This window comes from Mytilinidion resinicola, assembly GCF_010093595.1.
Source record: "Mytilinidion resinicola strain CBS 304.34 unplaced genomic scaffold BDZ99scaffold_10, whole genome shotgun sequence".
NCBI classification, from domain to species: Eukaryota; Fungi; Ascomycota; class Dothideomycetes; order Mytilinidiales; family Mytilinidiaceae; genus Mytilinidion; species Mytilinidion resinicola.
This window is the reverse complement of record NW_022985446.1, coordinates 516,808-532,416: the sequence shown is the minus strand read 5'-3', so window position 1 is coordinate 532,416 and position 15,609 is coordinate 516,808. Positions and strand designations below refer to the sequence as shown.

Sequence of the window (15,609 nt, the reverse complement as noted above, 5' to 3'; positions counted from 1 at the left end):
TTTATACTGTTCTTGGCGAAGATGGGCGTGTCGAGCGCGAAAAATGTGCAGTTGGGATTGGCGAAGCCACCGCCACCACCTGCGGTTTGGGAAGCCTTCCCGTTCTTGAAGAGATACCACGGTGGCATACGGACATTGACATCGCGGAAAGAAAACGTCCCAGAGTATCCCAATGGAGAAGAAGTGCCCGAGGCGCCGGACACAAAGAAGAATGAGCGTAGAATGGAAGGCGGGAATGTACCAGCTGGGAACACTTTCAATCCTTATCCCAACTACGAGTCGGCTGATTACCTCACAAAATACGCCCCAGTTCAGACATGTTATCTGGACGAAGCAAAAACGATAATGATTCCGCCACTACGAGCCTTCCCCGGGGTCACGCAAGGATTCCCGGATAATGTTATTGGGTCATACGACGTTCTAGGGATCAACAACGATGTATGCTTCGAGCGTTATGGAAGACTGGGACCATATGGCTTGGGCTACAGCAGAAAGATGGGTGGCACTGGCGCTGGCATGGAAGGCGACCGAGAAATGGCAGAGAAGGTCTGGGAAGACATCCCCGAGGTCGATTACCGCAACATCAGCTGGAAGCAAGCGCAAGATCGATGCATGGAGAAGAATCATCTCCGATTCAAACCAAAACCGAAGGGCAGGAACCACTTTTTCGAGACCATGGCCATGAATGGCCCTGAGGATGAAACGGCTGACTCCATCGAAACGCGAGAAGCGAAAGTAAAGGCAACTCCATCTGCCAATTCTACGTCTACTGAAAACCTCACAAAACTTCCTCGTACCGTTGTTTTGATTCGTACCTGGTGGGACTATAATTACGACGAGGAAGACCTCCTCTACCTGCGTGCTCTCATCTCCGAACTCAGCATCCACTCCGGAGGCGAATATACCGTGCACTTCCTGATCCACGTCAAAGACGACAACAAGCAGATATGGGCCGACGAGTCTATTTACCAATCTGTCCTCTCCGCAGCTTTGCCTGCCGAGTTCGCCGGCATGGGGACCCTTTGGTCGGAGAGGCAAATGGGCCTCATCTATGGAGGTGTCTCAGAGTCCTTCTACCGCAGCCTTCCCGTTCACGGGGCATATCGGAGCACATACATGCCTGTGCAATACTTTGCACACCAGCACCCCGAGTTTGAATACATCTGGCAATGGGAGATGGACGTGCGTTATACCGGCCACTTTTATCATCTTTTCGACCGCATTGCCGCATTCGCTCGCGCACAACCGCGAAAGGGTCTGTGGGAACGCAATTCCCGCTTCTACATCCCCGAAGAGCATGGTAGCTGGGAGGACTTCATGCAGATGGTTCGCGTTCAAACCGAGCATGGCACAAATTCCCAGGCCAACAACTGGTCCAAGAAACTCCCCGCAAACCCCAATGTACCCGAATCGATCACCGAGCCTAGTAAGCCAGAAAAGCCAATCTGGGGTCCGGAACCTCCGTTGGACGATGAGCTGGACTTGTCCGACGCGCCACAGCCTCCAACCGCCTACAAGGACGACGACTATGTTTGGGGCGTCGGCGAGGATGCTGATTTCATCACATTCAATCCTCTCTTTGACCCTGCCGGTACAAACTGGATCCTCGCTGACGATGTCACCGGCTACAACACCACGCGCGAACCTCCGCCTCGTCGAACCGCCATCGTGACTGCAAGCAGGCTATCAAGAAAGCTGCTTGAGACGATGCACAGAGAGACTGCAATCTACCGCCACACTATGTTTTCTGAGATGTGGCCGGGCTCCTGCGCTCTACATCACGGCTACAAGGTTGTCTATGCTCCGCACCCGGTCTTCATTGATCGACGCTGGCCTACATCTTACCTCGCCGCTATCTTCAACGGTGGGCGTAATGGAGCTGCGGGTGGCGCCCGGTTGTCTGTCTTCAGCGATGAGCGACAGCACAATTTCCGAGGCACGACCTGGTACTACGATGCGGGCTTCGCGCCGAACTTGTGGAAGAGGTGGCTCGGCTATAAGGTCGATAACGACGGGGGCGAACAATACGAGACTTCTGGGGAGGGGCGGATGTGTGTGCCAGCTATGCTGCTACATCCCGTCAAGCAGGTCGATTTGGTGTTTGAGCATGAAGCTGGAGATGGAGACAAGAAGAAGGATGGGTAAATAGCTCAGAGTCGGGGCAGTGGCGTTTCTGGAGTTTCGTGGGATGGGTTGGTTTCACGGTTCGCGTCGTTAATGCATCATGGAAGACCCAGGATGTATATATGAGGGGTGCTGGACTACACCGAACAGGACTGCATTAGGCGCTGGTTAAACTTCGTCATGAGAGTGCACGGTCGGTCTTGTAGATGTTTGTTAGCGCGGCGTATACGATATTCTTGTTAGTGTATATAACGTTTTGTGATATGAATTATCGTGTCAGTAAGCTACTCAAGTTGGCGCCTAAAAAGAAGGGTTCATAATATAGTCACGTGAGTCTTAAGTTCCCACTGCATGAATCATTTGCCAGTTGCTTATGAGCGATACAGATTTTCCAGAAGCACGAAACCTCTTCTTAGTATTCAAGTAGGAAGAGATAGATATTCACAGCCAAGACTTTCTTCGGGCATCACGTGTACCTGACGCTAAAAAGCATCTGTACAGCTCCAACCTCCCTTCCCCGCACAAGCTCTCTTTCCACCTTCAGATTCTTCCGAAATTCGCTCCTTCCCCCCAAAGTTACTTCTGGGTGCCCTTGACCGTCTTTGGGAGTAATCCTCAGGAGCCATATGCCAGACCTGATCCCTCATTCCAGCATAGGGATCGTTGCCGCATGTACCCTGGACTATTGACTGGTATCGGACATCATGGACGTACGTGGACCTACTATCTCTACTCTGAACATTCCGGCTTACATGTTGCGATACAGCCACAAAAAGAAAGACCGGTCGTCCTTAAACAGCCAGAACAAACCGGCCTGCACCTTTCTGGTGTTTATCTCCCTGAAGAACTGCTGGAGCGTGTTGCTATGCATGCTGCATCCGACTTCGCCTCAGTCAAGCGGCTGCGAAAGACGTGCAAATCCTTTGCTCGGGTTTCTGCTCGTTACGTGTTCCATACCGTGCATATCGCACCGATAAAAGAGAATCTGGAGTGGCTCATCACGATTTCCTCTGATGAGAGGTTGGCCAAATATGTCAAGAAAGTGGTCTACTCTCATGGTTCCCTGCAGCAATTCAATAGTCGAAGGAATTCGCAGGACTGTATTAGGTGTTCAGCAGAAATGAAGTATCGAGACGACACCATGCTTACCATGGGAGAGGGATCATACGAACATACATATGGGGGTAGGGTTCAGCCCGTGACCTACTGCCCGATTTCACACCTGGAATCCACGCATGGGCCGGACAGTTCTGATCATCGATACGGCGGCAACGCTCAACTCAGTTGCCTTCCTCACAGCCTAGCTATGACGGGAAAACCGAACAATGCAGACTCTTCTGGACGCACGACCGTCAGCAGTCCTTCTTCGAACGAGAGTGCTCAGCTTGTCTTTCAAAGCATGAACCGTGAGGGTGATGACGTGCCAAACCTGCCCCGAATACACGGTCTTCTCGCGAGAAGTCCTGCTTTCAAAGTGTTATCAGAGCTCGAAGTCGACCTTGACAGACTTTATCCCGAGCGCGGCGCACGATCAGTATCTGCTCTTGACCAATTGGCTCCATTCTTGCTTGGTGTTTTCTCCTTGGAAACTCTGGCGATTAGATTGTCCCACGACAGTAGATACGATCTACTGCAGCATCTTCTCTCGGACAACTCACGAAGCCTTCACACCGGAACTTGGCCACGACTTAAGGAAGTGGCGCTGGCCAGTTTTGATACAACTGCGAAGCATTTGTCAATGTTCCTACAATCGATTGCACCAAGCCTACGGTCCTTGGATCTCGCGTCGATAAATGCCAGGTATACAGGTTCAGATCTATCAGTTCTTGTAGCGCTAAAAGACGTTCTCGTGGCGCTCCCAAAGAATCTGAACTTGGAACAAGTGCATCTGAGCCTTTTAACGGAACATGGTGGCATGGTTCTAGCGGGTAAACCTGCTGGTCGAAGTGGCACGCGCATGGTGGCAGCGTCTTGTATGTGTGAGGCTAGGCTCAGATATGAAATGGAGCTCAACCACCGAGCCAAGCGAGAGTGCCACTGGAAAGCTTTCGAGGATTACATACTGCGTAGAACTGCGGTGGTGCCACAGTTTGACCTGGATGCCTTCATGAAAACGCACCAAGACTGTGGCGTGCGACGCTGCCAGGCGGGACGAGATATCTCCGGGTCCGATGAAGACTCCGAGTCTAATGAAGACTCCGAGTCTGATGAAGACTCCGAGTTTGATGAAGACTCCGATTCTTTCTTTACGACTCTGGGTACTTGTTGCAATTCGATTATGTGCAGATTTTTATCACAGTAGTCGCTCCTTGGTCGCTATTTCGGAATGACTTTCCCTTTCGTTTCTAAGGCCTCCGGGCTATGCAGTACATGATATCGGTCTCAGAGGAATATCAATAGACAGCATTTCAGTACCTATTCGCACATCCTAGACCTATGCATTGCATGAAGCTCGAAGTATAACGTGACATCCTCTACCACAAGTGTCAAAGACAACCTCACATCAAGAGTTTACGGAGTCTCACGAGCTCCTTGTTCTGTTAAGCCTGGTTCACCTGATACCGTCTTAGCAGCCTCATACGCCTGTGTGTACGTGGCTAACTCTTTATCTGATGTAATCACCTCATGTGCATACGGGTCCATCAAGAGCACATACTCCAGCATCCTAGGATTACATCTGCATTATCCCTATATAACCTCCCATCTCGTCGTCCCTCAATTCTCCAGCCCATCACCTCCTAAGCCTCGCCAATTCCTAAGACCAACCAACCCAGGATTGCATTTGCATTAGCCCTGTATAACCCCATCTCGTCCCTCGACCCTCAAGGCCCCGTCGCCTCCGCCCGCCTCCGCCCCCCGCCGCGAGCTTGCGAAGAAGCAGCACCACCCTACCCGGCCCCGTCGCCGCGTAGCTGCCGCATACTACCACAGTACTCATCGCGCACATGGCCGCAGCCCACGCACCAGCCGCAGAGCTCATGGTGGTGCGTCTTGCACGCGCAGCACACCCAGCCGATAAGCGTGCCCGGCGGCGTGGGAGGCTGGGACCACATCTGGCCGAGGGGTGCGAGGTAGGAGCCGTTGGCGTAGGGAGGGCCGTAGGGGTGGTTTGGCCAGAGCATTTTGGTGGGGCTTTGAGGGGCGATGAGAGGAGGTCGCGGGGTGGAGAGTTGGGTTTGTTGAGGTGGTGGTGTTTTGGTTGTAGTTATTGGAGTTCTTGTGGCTCTTGTGGTTCTTGTGGCAAAATTAGAGCGCAAGTAGTGTGTAAGTTGTGTTCCTTGCAGTTTTGGCGGTAGAAAGTAGAGTGTAGAAGTCATGGGGGAGAGGCGGAGGCGAACTGGCTCCGATATACCCCATCTGCACCTCTCTGTGCCACAGTGAAAACGAAGCGTGCGCTGGTATAGACAGCGTAGTTCGCGGCCTTGATGAGCTGGAGCAGACTGGCGTCACGGATTCTCTCTTGGATTGGCTCGAGAGGGCCGGAAAGTGACGAGATCGGAGGTGTTCAAGGTGACGGGGGACGCTACGTCGAGGGAAATGGGACCTAGGCTTCGTCATATCGCTACGAGATGTGCTGGAGAAGACACGCCGAAGTGTCTTCTCTGTAGGATTGGCTAAAGGAGGTAGAAAAGTGAAGAGGTATGGTGGCGAAGAGACGCTACGTCGAGGAGAAGAGAGTAGATCGAGCACGTAGGGCCGAGATATCGTAGACGAGGACGAGTCGTGTAAGAGGTTCGAGTATATGGGGAGATACGTGGAGGCAGATGTGCGGCTAAGTGGTAAGGCGGAACTCAGGAGGATATGGTAATACGTGTGCGAGATTTGAGGGGAGGGATGCAAACATATCAAAAGGATGCCGAGTGGCGAAGGGCTGGGGAGAAGACTTGAAATGGGGGCTAAGCTGAACACCGTCTGCCGCCATATCTAGAAGATTGGAGGAGCTCCGGAATTTAGTTGACCTGGGAAGAGTTACTGTTCCTTGACGTGAATAGAAAGACGGTAACGTTTCTAGTTTGAAAGCTATTCTGATTCAGAGTCCTGTTACGAAGCTTTTAACCATACGATGCAAATGCAACCCACCAGCCATGCAATTTTCTTCTCTGCCAGGTCCATGCATACATCTCTCGCAGTGTCAAGCTCTCTGCAGATACCATGACCTTTCTCTTGGATATTGGCGGGGAGGCCTCTGGATTTAGCATAGGTAATATTCAAGAACTTTGTGTCTACTTAGTTCAGGATCCTCTTTCTTCCGTTCGGACCGTCTCTCCCAACGCTGACCGTATTGTCTGGCCCAATACTGATACTCAAAGCGCTGTCCTCATCATCGCTCCCACCACCTCTGCGACTGCGACTACGAGCGCCCTGGCTCTTACTACGCTCCGGTCGAATTACCAGCCACGTGGATCCGTCCCTCCCTTCTTCTTTGCTCGCCAGCTGCAACTGAGGACGGCCATTCCGGGATGGACGAGGAGGCGGTGGAGCAAGGAAGATGGACGGGAGGATGGTGGTTGGGTTGGGAAGGGCGAGAGGCTTGAAGGATGGATGGTCCAAGAGGGTGAGCGGCGTGGAAGAGAGGGATGCAAAGAAAGTTGCGGGGACGGAGCCGGGTGTGGTAGCTAGGATGAGGTGGCGACATTGGAGGTGGGAGGTTGAGAGGGTGAGATTTTCTGGTGTAAGTGTCAGTGATTTATGTGGAATAGGGTATGGAATTCCCATCAGATTTTGAGGAAGTGAGAGAACGAATAGAGAATGAGAGAAAAATAAAGAAAACTTGATGAATTTGGATGGTTGCTTGACATAGTAAAAAAACGGACGAAATGATGAAGATCTAAATTACACATGCCTCTTATCTTTCTCCCAGCACCACCTTCTTTTCCAACACCCACGTCTATCCAGTCAAACCCAGGCACTCTCGCACAAAAACCAGTCGCAAATGCTCTCAATTGACCAAGGTTTCGGACCTTCCCTTCACGCACCATCGCGTTTGCCATGCCTTCAAGATTTGCGTAAACACGGACGAGGAGGTCAAGCTTGTCGGCGTCATCATAAAGCGGTCGGAAGTATTCTTGGAGTCGGGCAGAAAGCTCGTCAGCTAGGGCCTCGCCGCCTTTTGTACCTTTCGTTGTGTATTTATCCAGGAACTAGGAGGAAGTTCGAATTAGTACGGCTGGTGGTATGACTCTATGCGGTAGGCGGGGTGCAAGGCCTAAAATTGGACAGATGCGTACCATGAATCCGTCCGGATCTGCCTCAATGAGAACCATAGCATATGGACGTCGAGACTAGAGAGTCGTTAGGCCATGTGGGATGTTCCGGAAGGCTGAGTCTGAAACATACGGTTCTCTCGACCAAAGCTGCCTCCCGTTCCGTGGACTCTACCACCTCCGACTGCAAGCGTCTGCGGACATTCTGTTCACTTTGAAGGTCGAGTTCGGTCTGCTGAAGCTTGGCTTCGGTCTTTTCGAGCTTGTCAAGAAGCTCCTGCAGGTTGCCAGTGTTAGTGAAGCACTCGGACAGATGGAGTAGATGTATTACTTCGATTAAAGCATGTCGAGACTCTTCGAGTATGCGATACTGGGCCAGACGGCCGCGGTATGAGTCTGGGACCTCGGCCATGGGAAGCTCGTATGTTTGTTTGAGACGAGAAGAGCCCTGGGTCCGAAGTTTTAGTGTTGCAGGGGGGCTGCACGTAGCGTGCGGGGATTGGATGGGATGGTTGTGCGGTGTGAGTGGTGCGACGGATGAGGCGGCCTATGGGGCCTGACAGCAACACGGTGAGGCAATAAAGCATGCAGTACCCGATTGGTAAATATGCAGCTTGCAACATCGGGATGGCCCGAACTCGACAGGAAGAGACTATATTTGAACAGCTTCTCGTATTTCACCACAACGCGTCCTTCATCTTATCAAGCGTTTGGAAGCTAAGCATTCGTTTATATCTAGTGTAGGTATTGGCTTCTTTAGATAGCTGTACGACGGCAATGGCGAGACGTGCGAGCCTGCGAAAGACCCGGGACAATCTAACCTATAGCTCATTCGCGATATTTGGACTTGGCGGGAGATGCATCGAGAAAATAGAAGCTCCCGGCGATTGACGTTTGTTGAGTTTTACACTTGCCATCCGGTTCTATGAGAACTTACATTCTCATGAGTCCCTAGAGAGATAGTCGGTATTGTTGTCCTTCCTCTACCAGTCTTCTCAGGGCTTTGCAGGCAAAGACAGCATATTCATAGGTAAGCGACGAATTGGGAACGAGAAAAGTCCTTAATGAGAAGGAACAATTGATGCTCTTCCATCGACGAGTTGTTCTAATGATGTTAGGATAAGGATTGATGAATTGTTCCTGGCAGGCTGGCTTCCTTGGGACCCTTGGACCGTCATTCGGCGATTCGGCGAAACTCTCGCTCCGTTCTTGAAGTCCGTGAAAATCCTCTCCGATAGCCTACCAAGCTCCCATCTACTTCGTCCATCTATAACGCAATTCCTTCACGAGGCTATCATTCGTATAGCTTTGTAGTTCCACCGATTTTTAGACGAAATAGATACTGCTCACGTCTAACTCGTAGCTCCCAAGAGCACAGTACTTCAATATTATACAACCGCAACTTGATCCAATGAGCCGTGCTTCTATGTCACCACAACTTACACCTAACCTGTAGTCGTCCGCTCAGCTTTAGGAAGTCTCCATCACTCTTTCACCAACGACTAACGCTCCTACAACGCTCTCTAGATGGACATCCCTGAGTTCAATCGCATCGTTAGCACTTTCATCGATGTCAACCCATGCAGGTCCATACCGACCCTGGCAATAGATGAGGTCGACGCTCGGAGTCTAGAACCTGACGACATCTTACGCACTGGAAGTACGGACGATGATATAGACGCGCCGGATACATCACTTTGGCACGCCCCAACTACCACGTTGGCGTACGCCCTTCTAGAACTCGATCGTATATTGGACAATACCCTCCGACGAACAAATCGCCGCCATAACCTTAGCAAAGAAGTTGGAGAAGCATATACCCAGATACAAAAATCTACGCATCGCAAACCTAGGCCTGGAAAGGTGGATTGCCGTCTTGGAGAGACATAAATTCTACCGCAACAATCGTGAACAAGCCAAGGCTGTTACTCATCTCGCCAGTTTCTCATCAACAGTCCCACTATTTTTGCCAGCACTACAGAGGATATACAGGTAAGCTGTCATGGGTCAACAATACATGAACTCGCCTCGGGGAGACAGTATCGAACACTTCGGGGTCGGGAACAAAGATGGAATCAATTGCTCTTGTGTCCTGGCAGCTTTGCCTGAGATAGACAGAATCTTGAAGACCCAGCATGCTCTGAGGATACAAAAGCGATTGCAATCTGGTACGACCGTCTAGCCCTTCTACTTATAACATTGCGCTGACATTACAATCTTTATAGTGAAACCTTTCCCCTTCTTATATCTTCCCAAGGACATTCGGCTCATGATATACGAGCACCTCCTTACATCCGACCGCGCCATTCCCATCCCAAACAAAACCAACGAACAGTTACGCGGCCTGAGGTTCTTCATGTCCCTCCTTACAGTGTCGCGATCTATTCACGACGAGGCAGCGGCAGTATTCTACGGATACAATACATTCATCGTTAGATCTCTATGCATTGGCAGGGATTTGGAGATTGAAAATGTTCCTGCGATTCGCGAGATCGGATTCCTGGCCAATCTAGATATTCGATACCGAAGCATGATCAAGAAAATGGAATGGATGATGAGGCCGAGCTCCGATTATCGTATTCTTACCCTGATTGGGGACCTCGTAGGCGAAGACATGTGGCTGACACTTCCGCAATTGATTCCTCGTTTGCGCAGTGGTGTGTTCTTCTTTGAGACAAACTGGTCTCGTGGTACGTGAGACCAGCTTTATGGTACGTCAGAACAGTATCAAGAACAAAAACGTCTTCTCAAATCCATTCTGGAGAAGCTGTTGGAATATTCTACCATGATCTCCATCACCAAAAAGGTGATGATTGATGCAGTGATTGTTTAGTTTCCTTTGTGTTTGATTCGCTTACGATTGTGTGGTCCTCATACATAACGAGCTCATGTATCTAGATTGAATGCTATCTTTTTCGTTTTCCGAATTCTACAGAAGCATACGAAAGAAATGCAGCATGTTGATCGAGTCGGATGGGATTTTGGACACTGCAACGAGTTTGTAGATGGGGTGGCTGCAGAAATGAGACAAGAGTCGGGCGGCTTCGAGGAGGCTGAAAGCGTGCACAGTTGCGTGAATGACAGTGTTGTTACCATGCTGCGGTTAGAATTTCCTGATTTTTTCTGATTAGGGAGCGCTCATGGGCTGATAAGACCACTCCCCTCTTTGGTAGGATTCCTGCGAGAGTCACCTGGGAAGCAGTAATGGGTACAGAACTCAATAGGTCCACATTGCGTGGGGTTGGGTGGGGGTCGGCATTGGGGGTCTCGCGATGCCACAGCACCCCCGCCGTCACAAGAGTTGTGTGTGCCGTGACCTCCTCCCTGCGCAGGGGCTGGAAAGGCGCGAGTATAGCATCACCAGATTTGCTTCTGACGTTGAAATAACCCCTGGCCCTTGAGATACGGGGCACCCTTTCCACACGTGTGGTGTGTCCATCCCCAACAAAAGATTGGTCGAATCAACCTGGCAACAGTAATCGCATCTGCGGGATGCAACTCGACAACGCCTGACCTGCCTGTTTGGACGGCTAAATATGGATCTGCGCCTCCTCTGCCGCACTCTGTCACCGGTCGGGCGGGCCTCACCAGGATGGACGCAAGCTCGCGCTCGACGGTGCAAGACATCACAGGCGCGCCGCCTCTTTCTCTCCAGCAGCCCTCCATGGCTGACGATGAGGTCTACAACAGCTCGGGCCAGTCGCTCGAGGCCGATGTGAGTTAGCCGTCCCGTCCATCCCGCCTGCCCGCTTCCCCGCGACCGTCCCCTGCATTCCTGCCTTGCGGCGCAGCACGTGCTGACGGCCCGACCCTGACAGAGCGACGACCGTGACTCGGCCCTCGGCGACGATAACAGTTCTATGTATGTATAACCCCTCCGCTGCCCAGCACGGCGGCGTGCATAACACTTGCGCTGGAAGAGACGAGTTGACGCTGTGTAGCTTCACCATGAGTGTCACCGACTCGGTTTACAATTACCGTTATGAAAATGGGCGACGCTACCATGCGTATGCTGACGGGAGTTAGTAGCGCAAAACACACTGCGGGGTACTCTGCTAACGAAATATAGAATATCCTGTCCCGAACGATGAGGTATTGCCTGTTCCTGACATTAGATGGTAATGGAACTGATCGGATTGTCATTGGCAGGTAGAGAAGGATCGCCTTGGTGAGTGACGAAGCCTGAAGTATGATCAATTGAACTGACTATGACTAGATCTTCAACACCACGCCTTTCGATTAACATTGGACGGAGCTTTATACCGTGCGCCCATTTCCGAGAATGTGCAGAATGTTCTCGATGTTGGGTGTGGCACTGGGATATGGTCCATCGAGTTTGCTGAAGAGCACCCTTCTGCGAAGGTGTTGGGAACGGATTTGAGGTATGCAAGCCCCATCTTGACTTCAATTCACCATCACTCGTCCCATTGCTGATGATGTACAGTCCTATACAGCCAACTGAGTAAGCCCCATAAGGATCCTGAGGTCGTCGAAAACAGATGGAGCTAATACCACCAGTGTGCCTCCAAACTGCAGCTTCCTCATCGACGACGCAGATAGCGAATGGCTCTTCCGCGAACCCTTCGACTTCATCCACTCTCGCGCAATGATCGCCGCATTCAAGGACTGGCCCAGATACATAGAGCAAGCCTACGCGTACGCCAACCTTCACTAAACCCAACCCCCCCATTTCGACTCCACTAACACACGACTACCCACAGTAACCTCAAACCCGGCGGCTACCTCGAGATCCAAGACTTCTACTTCCCCTGCTGCTCCACCGACCCCTCTCTAAACTCGACCAACAGCCCCATGATGCAATGGGCCGAGCTGCTCGTCTCCGCCGGCGCCAAAATCGGCATCGACATGCTGCTACCGGGCCATCTTGGCGAGCACCTCAAGGCAGCCGGCTTCACGGAGATACACAGTAAGCACTACAAGTGGCCTATGGGGCCGTGGGCCAAGGGTGACAAGAACAAGCTCCTCGGCCGCTTCGCGAAAGAGGATCTGATGGATTGGCTGCCCAGCTCGGCGTTGGGGATGTTTACGAGGGTGCATGGGTGAGTGCGATGGCTCTTGGATACATCTGGAAAGCGCTGACGTGCGTGTAGGTGGACGAGGGAGGAAGTCGAGGTCTTCCTCGCGGGTGTAAGGCGGGAGTTGAAGGAGCACAAGGAGCGGCATTTTTGGGCTAATATGTGAGTATTACCCCCTTTCTCGTCCCTTTCACTGCCGTGCTTGCGGTTCAATCGAAGATATTGATATCCCCCAGCGTCTTCTGGTACGCCCGCAAACCCCTCGACACCTCCCCCTCCCGCGACGAGAACCCCGTCCGTGACGAAGTCATGCTCGAGGAGGACGAGCCGTTCGATCCTGCCGCCGAGGGCGCAGGGGGTCAGGATAACTACAGCGAGCGCGAGTCTTTGGAGTTTAAGAAAACGTCGCTCGGGGACTCGTCCTCCACGGTTGAGAGTAGCGAGAGGGATGTTGAGATCGTGGTTAAGGAGGCGAATCTGCCGGCGGTGGATCCGAGCGCGAATGAGAGTCGGGAGACGTTTGAGACGGCGCCGGAGGGGAAACCCGATCTACCAGGGAAGACTATCTCGCCCACTGCCTCTAGCGTGGCAACGCCTGCGGCTCCAGACCCAGTCACTGGGGAGGTACCCAAGGAGAGCGCGGGTGCGGAACCGCAAGCGCATTGAGTGGACAGCCGGTGTGCAGACTTATGGCGTTATGATCGTGATGCGGAGTCTCGTTGGAGTAGTAGGCCGGATTCTTTCTATCTACGTGTATTCTACCGCTATCTCTCGCTCCGCCAATGATTTGCAGCATCAGCAACGCAGAACGGAGGAAGGCTGCGTCAGATTCGCACATTCACTGTACATCTTTCACTAGTTCTTCATAAGAGACTTTATGGGGGTATTCAAATGACGATATCCTTTTCCTGCCTAAAGCTAAATGTGCTATAGTAAGACTTGTGTGTATCTATCTCCTGAAGCCTAAACACCATTATCCGATTCCCAGCAATAGAACGCACGACGGGGACGCCAGTGCATAGTAAGTAGCCCGCGACGACAGAAAGCAGTTCACTTCAAAGCCCAATCCGCTCCCCATCAAGCCCATGATGCATCGTCTGATTCCTATACCTCTTCCGGCCCCTCACAAACCAATCCACCACGATAATCAGCAGGATAATCCCATAGCACGCCGAGACGTAGTTCATATCTACGGCATATCAATTAGCTAACCCGTCATCCCTACGCCAAGAACTCGAGAAATGGAAAAGGGAAAAGAAAAAAAAAAAAAAAGAACTCACAATCCGCCGTCACCGGCATAACCGTCGGAAACGAATACATCACCAGCGTAAACAGCGTCCAGGCCAGAGTGACGACATTGCACAGCAGCCCGAACCTCCCGAGCCAGAACGGGCCGGGCTTGATGTTCGCGCGGCCCCGGACAAGCAGACACGAGATGGGGATCGCGTAGGAGATGTACGGCAGCACGATGCACCCCGTCACAATGCTGTTGATGGCAGCATAGGACCCGAGATACAGCAGCCCCAGACACGCAACGAGGAAGCTGCTAAGCGCGTGCGCGTGCGCGTGCAGCGGCATGTCGAGCGCCGGGTGGATCTGCACCCAGAGGTGGTGGCCGGGGATGCCCCTGTCGCGCGAAAAGCTCCAGCAGAGGCGCGACGCCCACGTGTGGCACGAGATCATGCAGCCGAACCCGGTCGCGATGATGAAGGCTTCCAGCACGATGGCGCCGGCCTTGTTCTGCCCGAGGGCCTGGTAGAAGAGCTCGAGGATGGGCACGCCGGTGGCCGTGGCGGCGATGCCGGCGACGTCGGTCATGCTGAACAGCATGCTCATGATCCAGAACCAGCTGGTCGCGAAGCCGATGCCGATGGTGCCGAAGATGGCGATGGGGATGTTGCGCTCGGGGCGTGGCACTTCTTCGGCCATGTGCACGGCCGTGTCGAGGCAGGAGAAGCCCCAGTTTGTGTTGATGAGGCCGGTGATGAAGGCGATGCCGCCGCGGGACCAGCCCGTGTTGTTGATGAAGGTGGTAAAGACGAAGGAGGCGGGTTGGTGCGTGGGCGCTTTGGCGGGGACGACGATGAGGGTGATGAAGAAGGAGAGGAGCGAGGTGTACAGGGCGATGGTGGCGATGGTGGGCAGGGCGCGGCCGTAGCAGTTGAAGAAGAAGGCGAGGAAGTTGACGAGTTGGTAGGCTACGACGACCATCCAGGGTTTGGTGATGCTAGGGAGAGGTGTTAGAGGGTGTTTAGGGGGAGGGAAAGGGGGGCGTACAGGTCTGGGTGAGAGAGTTGGTAGCAGCCCACGAGAGCGAATCCGACGGTAAGGGCGACGCTCGCGCAGGCGAAGATGGAGCCCGCCCATGCGAACCAGCCTGCAGTATAGGAGGCTAGATTTGCGTATCTCTTTGGTGCTAGCTCGCGTGCCCAGAATGACTGTCCGGCAGCATTCGGCAGCGCACTGACGAGCTCTGAGAGGGAACCTGCTACGCCAATCGAGACGATGAATAGGAGTATGGTCCCGTAGATCAGGAGAACGGGTCCTCCCGAGCTGATACCCGTGATCAAGATGCCAGCTACGGCCCACCAGGAATTGGTAAGGGAGAAGCCGATACCGAGAACTGACCACACGGAGAACTTCCGTGTCATATCTTGGGTATAGCCCATTTCGGCCAATTTCTTCGCGTCGCCGTCGCTGTACTGGTCATACTTCTCCGAGTTTGAGTCAACGGTGGCTGTGTGGTCTTCCTTTTCCTTGTTGATCGGCATGATGGCAGATTGACACGGAGTTGGCCAGTCGAGACTCAAGTCAGGCTCGTGGTTCCAGCTACGTCCAATTACACTGGGTGTGCTCGTCAGTGGCGAAGCGAACAAGGTAGTATTGTGGAAAAATGGGAGTGGACTAAGTGTGATGAATAAGAATCGAAGGGCGTAAACATGAGTTTATTGGCTCTAAAACCATATCTCGCTCTCAGATTTGCATGAATTCGGGAATTTGAATTCACTGATACTCGCGGACTCACCTTGGCAATTGAAGCGAGTGCCCGGAAGACACATCAGGCGCTCGGACCATACTGGCAATGAAGGCTGAGATCAAAGAGACCGTTAAGAGAAAAAGCGACTAAAGGAATGGACATCGAAGTGTCATGTCATGTCATGTTCGTACAGTGTGATAGAATGGAGTCGAAGGTGGTGTAACGTGAGATTTGACGAATGGCAATGAAAGGGGCCGAAGATCGTACA

At 52.5% G+C, this 15,609-nt stretch overlaps 6 protein-coding genes across 6 annotated transcripts; 4 read left to right on the top strand and 2 right to left on the bottom strand.

The window, feature by feature from the left end:
* Positions 1-273: 273 nt before the first annotated feature.
* BDZ99DRAFT_463251 (uncharacterized protein) lies at positions 274-2,570 on the top strand. The gene is made up of 2 exons (XM_033720037.1): positions 274-2,453; positions 2,511-2,570. Exon 1 carries the CDS (start codon positions 346-348, stop codon positions 2,143-2,145), a length of 1,800 nt encoding a protein of 599 aa, XP_033576418.1. The 5' UTR covers positions 274-345; the 3' UTR covers positions 2,146-2,453; positions 2,511-2,570.
* Positions 2,571-2,647: 77 nt separating this feature from the next.
* On the top strand, positions 2,648-4,541 carry BDZ99DRAFT_498813 (uncharacterized protein). Its single transcript, XM_033723610.1, has 2 exons — positions 2,648-2,834; positions 2,891-4,541. The coding sequence occupies exons 1-2, from the start codon at positions 2,829-2,831 to the stop codon at positions 4,424-4,426; spliced, it is 1,542 nt and encodes a 513-aa protein (XP_033576417.1). The 5' UTR covers positions 2,648-2,828; the 3' UTR covers positions 4,427-4,541.
* Positions 4,542-6,083: 1,542 nt separating this feature from the next.
* BDZ99DRAFT_463249 (uncharacterized protein) lies at positions 6,084-7,819 on the bottom strand. The gene is made up of 5 exons (XM_033720036.1): positions 7,660-7,819; positions 7,462-7,605; positions 7,353-7,406; positions 6,968-7,265; positions 6,084-6,791 (listed from the first exon to the last, which is right to left on the bottom strand). Exons 1-5 carry the CDS (start codon positions 7,738-7,740, stop codon positions 6,352-6,354), a joined length of 1,017 nt encoding a protein of 338 aa, XP_033576416.1. The 5' UTR covers positions 7,741-7,819; the 3' UTR covers positions 6,084-6,351.
* Positions 7,820-9,330: 1,511 nt separating this feature from the next.
* Positions 9,331-10,026, top strand: BDZ99DRAFT_520808 (uncharacterized protein; the record flags this gene model as incomplete). Its single annotated transcript, XM_033725563.1, has 2 exons — positions 9,331-9,496; positions 9,554-10,026. 2 exons carry the CDS (start codon positions 9,331-9,333, stop codon positions 10,024-10,026), a joined length of 639 nt encoding a protein of 212 aa, XP_033576415.1.
* A 1,250-nt stretch (positions 10,027-11,276) lies between these two features.
* BDZ99DRAFT_388719 (S-adenosyl-L-methionine-dependent methyltransferase) lies at positions 11,277-12,530 on the top strand (the record flags this gene model as incomplete). The annotated part of the gene is made up of 8 exons (XM_033715592.1): positions 11,277-11,349; positions 11,398-11,420; positions 11,478-11,496; positions 11,545-11,710; positions 11,773-11,790; positions 11,847-11,984; positions 12,050-12,388; positions 12,440-12,530. The coding sequence occupies 8 exons, from the start codon at positions 11,277-11,279 to the stop codon at positions 12,528-12,530; spliced, it is 867 nt and encodes a 288-aa protein (XP_033576414.1).
* A 791-nt stretch (positions 12,531-13,321) lies between these two features.
* Positions 13,322-15,357, bottom strand: BDZ99DRAFT_28698 (amino acid transporter). The gene is made up of 3 exons (XM_033714068.1): positions 14,642-15,357; positions 13,645-14,591; positions 13,322-13,553 (listed from the first exon to the last, which is right to left on the bottom strand). The coding sequence occupies exons 1-3, from the start codon at positions 15,133-15,135 to the stop codon at positions 13,420-13,422; spliced, it is 1,575 nt and encodes a 524-aa protein (XP_033576413.1). The 5' UTR covers positions 15,136-15,357; the 3' UTR covers positions 13,322-13,419.
* Positions 15,358-15,609: the final 252 nt, after the last annotated feature.